General features: G+C 36.6%; 1 protein-coding gene across 1 annotated transcript; it reads right to left on the bottom strand.

Annotated features, from left to right (window-relative positions):
* Positions 1-6,495: 6,495 nt before the first annotated feature.
* On the bottom strand, positions 6,496-11,716 carry LOC147803315 (uncharacterized). The gene is made up of 3 exons (XM_087150491.1): positions 11,126-11,716; positions 7,745-10,960; positions 6,496-7,587 (listed from the first exon to the last, which is right to left on the bottom strand). The coding sequence occupies exons 1-3, from the start codon at positions 11,714-11,716 to the stop codon at positions 6,496-6,498; spliced, it is 4,899 nt and encodes a 1,632-aa protein (XP_087006617.1).
* Positions 11,717-12,253: the final 537 nt, after the last annotated feature.

Raw genomic sequence — 12,253 nt, 5'->3', positions numbered from 1 at the left:
TCCACTGGACGTCAGATCAATGGAGGCCTGTTCTCTTTACGGATGAGTCCAGGTTTAGTCTAGAAAGTGACAGTAGACGTTATTTGATATGGAGAGAACCTGGGACCCGTTATCATCCATCAAACATCCGTGAAAGAGATGCATACGGAAGAGGCAGTGTCTGTGTTTGGGGAGGCATATCCTTAGGAGGGCGCACATACCTCCATGTCTTTCCAAGGGGAACCGTGAATGCTCAGGTTTATCGAGACAACATCCTTGATGCTTATGTGCGCCCATATGCCGGGGCAATTGGTGATTGCTTCCTGTTACAGGACGATAATGCAAGACCACACAGAGCTCGCATTGTTGATGATTATCTTCAACAGGAAACAATTACTCGCATGGAGTGGCCAGCTCGATCCCCGGACTTGAATCCTATCGAGCACGTTTGGGATGCTCTAGGGAGGCGTGTATCTGCCATCAATCCGCCCCCTCAGACCCTTGCCACGCTTGCAACTGCTTTACAAGAGCAATGGCTCTCACTTCCTATTGAACTGATAGACCGCATAATTGAAAGCATCACACATCGCTGTTTGTGCTGTATTGCTTCTAGAGGCAATCATATTCCATATTAAAGGTACTTTTTCTATTGCAAACCGATACTTCCAATTTGTTTATTTTATACATGTGCTAATTTCTATACTACTATTAATGTCTGATAATTTCTTTTTATGTTGTTTAATACCTTACTATGTGTTGTATATTGTGGGTAAGTTTCATAAAATTCCATGTGTAATTTCTTGAGTTATCGCGATTTTTGTGAATTTTCCTTAATTTATGATAACCAGTGTAGATGACAAATTTATAAATCAACAAATTTGCTGTTTTCTCTTTCTTTTTTTTTATCCTTTCACACTCATAGACTTTATATTATTTCAAAGTAACAATATCCATACCCAAGGGCGCCGTCAGAATGGTATAAAAGGGGTAGCAACCCTCTAACAAAGACTGCTATAATAGAAATACAAACTACCCCCACCGAAAAAAAAATTTTTTTTTAAATATTCTGTTATTACATTTTGTTTTGTTATTACATATACTTTCCTCTGTTCATTTTTTTCAAGATACATTTCTTCATTGTTAACAAGATATTTAAAAAAAAAAGTACGAATTTCTAGTACTTGCAAGTTTTGCCACTAGAAACTGTACTGATGGCGCTGGCATAGCTACTGACTTTCAAACACAAATAACTACAAACAGTAGTTTCGTATACTAATGTGTTTGTGCACGCTTAACATTGGTATTTATTTATGTTGATGAAGTTTTACAGTTGTGAGAAGTCAGTTTGTGTTATACACCGTTGTTAAACTAAATAACTAATAGAAAATATATTATTATTTATGATTTATTAAATGCAATTTAAAAATATAGCTTATATATCTGCCAAATTTGTGCATGCTCAGTGTGCCTAAGAAAAGACTCAAAGATGACTCAAAATTCATTGAAAAAGTTATAAACAGATTTGGACCGCAAACGAGACGATTACAATTCTTGATTGATTAAACAATTTTTTAATTGTTATGCATCAATAATTACTTAATTATTTGTTTTTGAATAAAAATATTTTTAATAAAAAAAAATTTATAAAATTTTTTTTTCTGTATCTCTTTAATTATTATTATTATTATTATTATTATTATTATTTTTGAAGACAGGGGGGTGCAAGTGCACCCTCTTGCACTACGCGCTGAAGCGTTGTCCATACCTGGTATAGAAATTCATAATTAAAATGGGAAGGGAACGACATATTTTGACATGCGTTCCAACGTCAACGGCGCATTGTTTCCCCTAAACAGATTGCGAAAGTTAAAGCGTTTTCTAATCGAGTTCTTCACGGTAGAACAGTTTATAGAGAACAGATACTCTCTGTTCCCTCACAGCCTGATCTAAGTGGTCACGCACATACTCACTGACCACAGGCAGTGATACTTGACTACAGTGATCTACAGTGTCTTACGATCAGTCTACTGTGAGACTTTAAACGTTTTGAAAACAAGAAAGAGCGAGGGACCTCATTGAGCGAGCGGCTCGCCAAAAGCTCTGTAGCGTGAAAATAGGGGGTTCAAATTTCGCTGGATGTACTTTCGCGATATCTTTCTCTGAATTGTACTATCTGTTTTATTGATCCGCGATGGCTCAGGGGATCGAGCGTTCGCCTTCCAATGAGGTGAACCGGGTTCGACCCGCCGACGGCTGGTCGATAGGAATCCGCATCCGGCCTACACCGACCATAGTGCTGACGTGAAATATCCTCAGTGGTAGGCGGATCATGGGTTTGAGTCCCCTAGCCGTCAGGCTAACTGTGGAAGGTTCTCGTGGCCTTCCTCTCCTTTTAACGCAAATACGGGTTAGTTCTATCAAAAAGACCTCCATGAAGGTAAATTTCTCCCAATACTTGATCCAGGAGTTCTCTGGTCTTCTGGATTGGGTTCAAAATGACAAGGCTACGGAGTTGACTATTAGTAGTCGTAAACCCAAAATTGGGTCCGCTGTTCAACGACGGATGTAATATCTGTTCTTCAACTAGACGAAGGGTTATAAACCATACTTATTTAATTGAGCATATGTATGCGTACCAATAAATGAAAGCTAAAAAAAACAGTCAGAAAGCTGGTGGAAATAAGGTATATTTACCCTCCAGGTTGAATGAATGCATGAAAATCAATCTAAAGTGTATTCGGATAAATTCAAAACAGATTTTTTTAATGATATATATATATATATACACTGGTTATCATAAATTAAGGAAAATTCACAAAAATCGCGATAACTCAAGAAATTACACATGGAATTTTATGAAACTTACCCACAATATACAACACATAGTAAGGTATTAAACAACATAAAAAGAAATTATCAGACATTAATAGTAGTATAGAAATTAGCACATGTATAAAATAAACAAATTGGAAGTATCGGTTTGCAATAGAAAAAGTACCTTTAATATGGAATATGATTGCCTCTAGAAGCAATACAGCACAAACAGCGATGTGTGATGCTTTCAATTATGCGGTCTATCAGTTCAATAGGAAGTGAGAGCCATTGCTCTTGTAAAGCAGTTGCAAGCGTGGCAAGGGTCTGAGGGGGCGGATTGATGGCAGATACACGCCTCCCTAGAGCATCCCAAACGTGCTCGATAGGATTCAAGTCCGGGGATCGAGCTGGCCACTCCATGCGAGTAATTGTTTCCTGTTGAAGATAATCATCAACAATGCGAGCTCTGTGTGGTCTTGCATTATCGTCCTGTAACAGGAAGCAATCACCAATTGCCCCGGCATATGGGCGCACATAAGCATCAAGGATGTTGTCTCGATAAACCTGAGCATTCACGGTTCCCCTTGGAAAGACATGGAGGTATGTGCGCCCTCCTAAGGATATGCCTCCCCAAACACAGACACTGCCTCTTCCGTATGCATCTCTTTCACGGATGTTTGATGGATGATAACGGGTCCCAGGTTCTCTCCATATCAAATAACGTCTACTGTCACTTTCTAGACTAAACCTGGACTCATCCGTAAAGAGAACAGGCCTCCATTGATCTGACGTCCAGTGGACATGTTGTCGGGCCCACTGCAAACGGTCTCTCCTATGGCGTGATGTGAGCGGCACGCAAATGGCTGGTCGTCTCGCATACAGACCACCTTCGTGGAGCCTTCTGCGCACAGTTGACGTTGACACCAACCTTCCGGTGGCTGCAGCAAGAGAGGATCTAAGATGTGTCGGAGTAGCGGTTCTATTCCTGCGTGCACTTAATGTCAAATATCGGTCATCGGCACTGGTCGTAACAGTTGGCCGTCCTTGACTGAACCTCCTAGATGCCGAATCTGTGGTTTGAAATTGCCTCCAAAGTCTATGAACCACAGATGGACTCACATTTAGCCATCTGGCCACTTCTGATTGACTCTGCCCTGCCTCTAGTCTCCCGATGGCTCTCCATCGTAGTTCTTCAGGCAAATGATGCCTAGAGGTCATTATTACGAATTGGCTATCTCAGATTTTCAATGTCGCAATCACAGTAAAATTTGTGTGCTTTCTCTCAAACTTGGACTTTTATGCTCCAGGCAGATGACGTAAGCCGAGTGCAGCGCCACTAATTTGCATATTGCAATTTTACTCAGCTACTCTTAGTGGACAACATATGCAAATTTTGCACGGTTTGGCTTACTTTTGAAAGAGTTATCGCTATTTTTGTGATTTTTCCTTAATTTATGATAACCAGTGTATATATATATATATATATATATATATATATATATATATATATATATATATATATATATATATATATATATATATATATATATATATATATATATACATACAGGGTGATTCTAAAAAGATGGGCAACATTTTAGGAAGTGATAGTACACACCGAAGCAAACAATTTTTATCACAGAATGCATGGTCGAAAACAAAACGCAAAGGTGCTGGCGCATTTGGAAAGTTGTTTGATGCAAACGTGAAAGCTCCATTCCTGTTGCGAGTTACTGCTCTGCGTTACTTGTCGCCAAGCTTTCGGCCGCTGCAGGGAAAGTTTGTGTTTCAGAATGTTCGCCAATCTTTTCTTCGCCGTTTTATTGCGTGCATAGCCGCTGCCGGCCACTGTTTTGAACACTTATTGTAATCACATGCCATTAAATTTTCTTTTATAACTTAACTTCATCGTTCTTTGTGTGTTTTTGCCTCATACAAGAACATAAACTTTGACGCCCTCTAGCGGTTTTGCGTTTTGTTTTCGATCATGCATTCTATGATAAAAATTGTTTGCTTGGGTGCGTACTATCACTTCCTAAAATTTCATAATTCCCTCCGGGGTTTCGAAGCGTTATAGTAGAAAAACGAAGACGAATATGGCAAAAAATAACATATGAAATTATTCCGAAAGTATTCAAGTTTTAATTTAAGCAGTTGCCGGTAGATGGCTGTAACATGTACCACTGAAACCAGTTGTAGTGAAGAAAAAAGGCGTTTACATGCGGAGGGAATTATGAATATACCGGAGTAGAGTGGAACTTATGAGTAAAAGCATTTTATTTCAGGCAAGGAAATTTTCCGAGTTTGGATGCAGATTGAGAAATAATCTAGTTTATTAGTTCATGATACGCTCCTTGATGTTCTGACGTTCAAAAACAAACACAAAAAAGTTTTCAATGTTTTGAGAAGATATTCTATCCTTCTCTTTTTGTTATAAACAAGCGATTTTGGTGGTGAATTAAAACATTTTGAAATCAAACTTTCCATTTCAATATTTGTCGTTGCTGCACCGACTGTATTTCTTATTGCATGGTTTTTCATAATAAAATAGAAAATCAAATGAACCCTACATTTAGAAATTGAGAATTCAATCAGTGCCTTTCAAGTAGAGCGTTCAAACCAGATTCAATCGGATTGTTCCTTAAATTTCCAAAAATCGTTAAGTGTATTTTATTATTTCTTGAAATTTTAACTTTTCTCTTTTTTTTCGATTTTTTTAAATCGATAGAATCGTTTAAAATATGGACAAAAAGAATTATTATTAAATAATGAATAATGAGACAGGTAGGTACTTTATTTACGTTTCACTGGAGCTGCACGTTGGGCTATTGGCGTCGGTCTGGGAAACATACCGGAGGATGATCCGAAGACATTATATCGAAATTTTGATCCTCTGCGGAGGGAATGGCTACCCTGCTTTGATAGCCCGACGACCTACGTGCGAGGTCGAGCAGTTTAATAAGGACCGATACCGCGCACCCTCGATCCCAGGCTGATCGAAAGTGATCACCCACCTTCTTACGGACCGCAGCCAGTGATGCTCGACTTCGGTGTTCTACTGGGAACCGTGTCTTTACGATCAGTCCACAGCTGGACTAAAGAGCAATGACATCACATAAACTATGAACCAAATTGACCATCAAAATTTGATGGAATTTTAAGCAAGCTTCGTGACGCGATGCTCTTGTGTTAGGAAATAACTCAAAATCAGAACATTAATTGCCGACAAGACAAACCTAAAGACGCGTTTTTTCCGACTTCGTTCCTTCCGTGGATTATGATATTATTTGTTTAATTGAAACTTTGTGTTGTGAACTGAGTGTGATTTGTTTCGAAGGATTCTGTCGACGCTCAGGTAAATATGAACTCGCTCAATAAACAGAAAATAAGCGGACTGTAAATACACAATATTTATTTATTATTATTTGGAAGAGAGCTTTTTTGTAGCTCGTTACAGCTCTCCGTCCACACACACTCTTTCTCTCTCTGTGTTACAAGTTATACTAGGTGGCGCTACAAATCCGTGCGGATACATACCGCCGGGCGTTGCATTGTTTTAACAATCAACAATATTAATACAACTATTAACAATATTACTACTATTACACAAATATTACTATACTAAACAATTACTATTACACGATAAATTTCACATTTTACATGATTATGAAAAGTAATATAAAGTTTTTTTTAAAAAAATATTCATTCAATTGGCAATAAACAAATCTTGGAAATGGGCCTTTTAAAGATCCCTTTGTTCGTTTTAATACTACAAACACGAACTCTGCCATCCTTTCCCGGAAAGACCTCCACAATTCTACCAATTGGAAAATTACATATAGCTAAATTATCTTCCTTTATCAAAACCATATCTCCAAATTTAATGTTTTGCTTATCAATGTACCACTTCGACCTTTGTTGCAAAGTTGACAAATAGTCTTTGTGCCACTTTTTCCATATTAATTGCACGAATTTAGTGGTTTTGTGCCATAAACTCAACCTATTATCAGATACATTGGTTACATCTGGTTCAACAATTGATGTGAACGGTCTTCCGATCAGGAAATGGCCTGGAGTGAGAACGCTCAAATCATTGGCATCTGAAGATAACGGGGTAAGCGGTCTTGAGTTTAAAACTGACTCAATTTGAGTAGTTACAGTCAAAAAATCTTCATAAGTTAATTTCTTATCACCCACTACTCTTTTCAGATGATATTTGAAGGATCTCACTCCAGCTTCCCAGAGCCCTCCAAAATTCGGACTCCTAGGTGGCAAAAATTTCCATTTGATATTTTCATGACTCATATAATTACATAAACTCTTATCAGGATTTTTAACTAAGCTAAATAATCGCTGTAACTCATTATTACTCCCAACGAAATTAGTCGCATTATCTGAGTACAGAATACTGCTTTTTCCTCTACGCGAAAAAAATCTCTTTAATGTAGCTATAAATGCTTGAGAGCTCAACTCTGTCACAAGCTCCAAATGAATCGCTTTTGTGACGAAACATACAAAAATCGCGACATAAATTTTTTGAAAAGTACCTTTCCGTTGGTTCTTGTATTTAATTGTAAATGGACCGCAAAAGTCCACACCTGAAATGGCAAATGGAAAGTTTTGACTCACACGACTTTTGGGTAGATCACCCATAAGTTGATCACAAGTTATTGGTTTAGCTTTAAAGCACGACAAACACTCACGAACTACTTTTCTACAATTAGATCTGCCATTGATTGGCCAAAATCTTTGCCTTATAATAAACAATAATGTTTGAGGTCCAACATGTAAATTCTTAATATGATTACTAATAATTATCAATTGTGTTAATTTATGTTTTTCTGGTAACAACAATGGGAATTTTTTGTCAAAGCACAAATTACTATTGGACAAACGTCCACCTACTCTTAAGAGACCTTTTTTTATCAATGAAAGGACATAAATTTCTTACCTTACTCTGCTTTGAAACTTCACCTGTAATTTCTAAATCTCTGATTTCCTTGCTGAACTCCCGTTTCTGCACTAAACTTACCAATTTTAGTTCAGCTCTTTTAAGTTCATCTGGAGACAAAGACCCAGTTGATGTGTCATAAGTGCTCCGACAATTATCGATGAACCTATATACAAAGCTTAATACACGAATGAGTTTACTATAATTATTACTAATTTCCAAAAAATTATCAAGAAAATTACTATTATCACTAATAAAACAATTGAAGTCACTAGATGGTTTAAATTCATTAGAAAATTCATCTTCAATAACTCTGGATGGAATGTCTCTATTTGGATATTCACTGTTACACAAGAAATTTGGTCCTTCGAACCACAATCTACATTGTGAAAGTTTATCAGGATCGTGACCTCTGGAAATAATGTCTGCTGGGTTCTCAGTTGATGGTACATATCTCCAACTGTCAATGTTAGTTAAGTCTTGAATCTGGGATACACGATTGGCAACGAAAGTTTTAAGTAGAAATGACTCCTTACGTATCCAAGAAAGCACAATCATGCTATCACTCCATAAGTATATGTTGGATATAGGCAAATCAAGAGCTTTTATCACTTTTTTCACTAATTTGGCTAGAAGCAGTGAGGCACAAAGTTCTAGTCTTGGGATGGTTACTCTTTTCAAAGGTGATACACGACTTTTGCTAGCAATCAATTTGATAGTCGCTGCTTGACCATTTTTAACACACTTACAGTAAACAACAGCACCGTAAGCAACCTCTGACGCGTCGGCGAATCCATGAATTTCAATCATGTCAGCTCCCTCTGTAAGTATACATCTATCAAATTCCATGTTGTTAACACTCTTTAAAGCTTCGACAAACTTCTTCCACTCTTGGATTTGTTTCTCAGGCAGTTCTTCATGCCAGTCCAGTTTTAAAGACCATAGCTGTTGCAAAAATATCTTTGCTTTTGACACTACTGGTCCAAGCAATCCAAGGGGGTCGAAAAGGCGTGCAATTGTGGATAAGACACATCGCTTCGTAACTTTCGAGTCTTTTCTATGTGATGCACTACAGGTAACTTTAAAATAAAGACTATCTTTCTTCGGACTCCAGGAAACTCCTAGCACTTGAGTTCCATCACAGTTAGTAAAATTATATATTTCTTCACCATCAGAAACTAACGCTGCGCAGTTGCTATGCCATTTGTGGAGTTGCATGCCAGCATTTCCTAAGATACTAATTAACTGATTTTTAAGTTCTTTTGCAGTTGCTAAATTATCAGAGCCGGTCAACACATCATCGATGTAGAAATCATTTTCAATGACTGGAGCAGCAAGAGGATACTTTTCTCCTTCATCAATAGCTATTTGCTTTAATGTACGAGTTGCTAGAAATGGTGCACACACCGTGCCGTAAGTGACGGTATTCAACTCGTAGGTTTTGACAGGTCCTTTCTCTTTTTCTTTCCAAAGAATACGCTGCAATTTTCTTTGGCTTTGGTCAATTAAGATCATTCGGTACATTTTCTTTATGTCTGCTGTGAAGGCATAGACATATTTACGGAACCTTGTCATGATGGAAAATAAATCACTCTGAACTATGCCTCCATTTAATTGCAAAGAATTTAAGGAATTACCAGCTGAGGTAGGATAACTCGCATTAAAAACAACTCTTAGGACAGTAGATTGCCTATCAGGGCGGTAAACTCCTAAATGGGGAATGTAGTAAGTGGCCTCTTCCTCCTCATCATCCGAAATTTCTGACATGTGTCCCATCTCTAAATATTCATGAAGGAAATCTTTATATAAAGATAAATAATTTGGCTCTTTAATTAAACGTTTCCACATCAGATTTAATTTCTTTAACGCAAACTCTTTAGATTTTCCCAAATGCTTAGGATCCTCTTTTAAAGGCATCTTTACTATGTACCGTCCCTCAGAATTTCTAGCACAGTTGTTTTTAAAATGTTCTTCACAAATAATTTTTTCTTTACTCTCAATTATTTCAGTTTCGATATTTTCTATCTCCCAAAAACTTCTAACAGTTTGTTCTAAATCAAGAGTTTCTTTAATTAACCCACAATGGATTTTATTATCCTCCATATTTGATATGCTTCCACTAACTAAATAACCAAACACAGAATTTTGTAAGATTAAATTCGAGTTAGGAGGGTAAATTTGCCCAGGTTTTATTAGCTCAAAAAAGGATTCCGCACCGATTAATAAATCAACTCTCTGCGGAATGTGAAAATACTCATCAGCTAAGTTAATGTTTTCCAACCCTTCTATACACTTGTTTACTTTCTTTGAGGGTGTGAGATCCGTAATTCTAGGAACAACTAATAAATTTAGATCTGCGTTAAAAGTTCGGGATTTATTTATTAAAGTAGCACAAACTTGAGACCTAACAGAAATAGCTGAATCATTCAACCCAGACACTACTATGTTAATTTTATTCTTTCTCAATTGTAGGCGATCTGCACATTCTTTACTTATGAAATTAGACATCGATCCCGAATCTAATAAAACACGAACTTCACTCTCATTTCCAAAAGAATCACATAAATAACAAATTGCCGTACTCAAAAGAACTGTTTTGTTTTTATTCCAGACATAACTACTCGTGGCCGAAAAGATATTGGCGCCTGTGTTTTGCCCTTCGCATGCTGCGGGTGTAAATTCAGAAGCAAGTGGAGAGAGGGGGGGATTTCCTCTATCAATTTGTTTTTTATTCGATTCTGAATTCATAATGTTCTCCTCTCTTATTTTTGATTTCGCTGAATAATTATGTTCTCGATTAAAGTGTAATGAAATATGATGCCTTTTACCACATTTAGCACAAGAATATTTTGATTTGCAAGACATCACTTTATGTTTACCAAGACAATTAAAACAAAATTCATTATCTTTAACAAATTGCATTTTCTCAAACACAGATAATTTCTTATAAGTAGAACACATATAAAAGGGGTGATTTTCATCACATAAAATGCACTTTGAACTCTTAACATCAGACAAAAAGGTTTTAGAAGTATTTCTTTCATTATGACTTTTATTATAAGAGCTCTTAGTTAAAGATTTTCCGCGAGATGTCATAAATAAATCTATTTCCTTTCCTAGTTTAATTGGTTCAAACCAGGTGTCCGATTGTTTTACACTTATATAAGTAGCGGTTTCCTTGTCCAATGTTTGGAAGAGTTTATCAGAAATTATTAGCTGATTTAATGTTTTGAAATCTGTGACATTTCTTAATTTTAAGTAATAATCCCAACTAGTTGTTAAACGTGACGCAAACTGGACGTGCGTTTCGTTTAACTGGCGCGTGGTTGTTTTGAAATTGTCCAGACAAGATTGAGCCGTTGGCTGAAATTCTCTAAGTACTATTTCTTTCACTTTTTCATAATTATTAAGATCATCATCACTTATATATGTGATAATATTAGACGATCTTTCTCCAAGCAGATTAAGAAGAATCTCTGATTTATATTTATCTGGCACACACTTAACTATAAATGCTCGTTCTAACGATGTAAAGAAGAATCCCCAATTTTCGGGTTTACACGGCACTTTAATGGTCAATGTTCTAATGCTCTTAATCAAAGAATCTAGGGAATTATTAGATTCAATTAGCTCTATATTATTCTCTTTTGGCTCAGAACGAATGCGTGCAATTTCTAATTCAGTTTTTGTTCTCTCGAGCTCCTTTGGCTCAGCACGAATACGTGCAATTTCTAGTTCAGTTTTTGCTCTCTCGAGCTTTATATTCTCTAACTTTAATTGTTTTGATTCTTCAGACTTGCGCTCTTCTACTATTAAACTTACTAGATCACTAACAGTTTCAGAGTCAGTTTTATATTTTTCACAACTTTTAATTATATCAATTAAGTTTACCACAGTCATATCATCACTAATCTCTAGATCTAGTTCACTGGCAATAAGCCTTAAATCATCTTTTTTACAATTCTTAAACATTGTAAATTAAAGTATTTTATAAAAAATCAAAACAATCCTACTTCGAATGGGAAGGCACGAATCCACAGTTTTCTCGTAACACTGTCCACAATGGTTATCTCTTAGAACTCAAAACGAAACTCTTTTCGTTAATTGTTTTTAATTTTGCTGATTATTTCTCCTGGTGAGCGGACCACTCATGTCGACGCTCAGGTAAATATGAACTCGCTCAATAAACAGAAAATAAGCGGACTGTAAATACACAATATTTATTTATTATTATTTGGAAGAGAGCTTTTTTGTAGCTCGTTACAGCTCTCCGTCCACACACACTCTTTCTCTCTCTGTGTTACAAGTTATACTAGGTGGCGCTACAAATCCGTGCGGATACAGATTCAGCGACAGTCATCTGTAAAGGCGGTGGAGTTCTTATTGCCGTGAAAACGTATTTATCAGGCTTTTGTTTTCTTGATCTGGTAAACATTTTTATGTCTTTTAATTTAAAATTTAAGAGGAAACTGCTTTTGTGTATGACAAATACTGACGTTATGTAAAATA

Source organism: Parasteatoda tepidariorum, chromosome 9 (genome assembly GCF_982258835.1).
Source record: "Parasteatoda tepidariorum strain Cologne lab strain chromosome 9, Ptep-v5.0, whole genome shotgun sequence".
NCBI lineage: Eukaryota > Metazoa > Arthropoda > Arachnida > Araneae > Theridiidae > Parasteatoda > Parasteatoda tepidariorum.
The sequence above is the reverse complement of the archived record's forward strand: the minus strand, read 5'-3'. Positions and strand labels throughout refer to the sequence as shown.

Bases quoted from the DNA above. Each gene is read 5' to 3' on its own strand.
- LOC147803315 (XM_087150491.1), bottom strand. From the start codon at position 11,716: ATGTTTAAGAATTGTAAAAAAGATGATTTAAGGCTTATTGCCAGTGAA. The intron at 10,961-11,125 runs GTACTTAGAGAA...ACATTAAATCAG, and splicing joins ATGAAAAAGTGAAAGAAATA to CTAATAATTTCTGATAAACT. The intron at 7,588-7,744 runs GTAAGAAATTTA...AATCATATTAAG, and splicing joins AAGTTTCAAAGCAGAGTAAG to AATTTACATGTTGGACCTCA.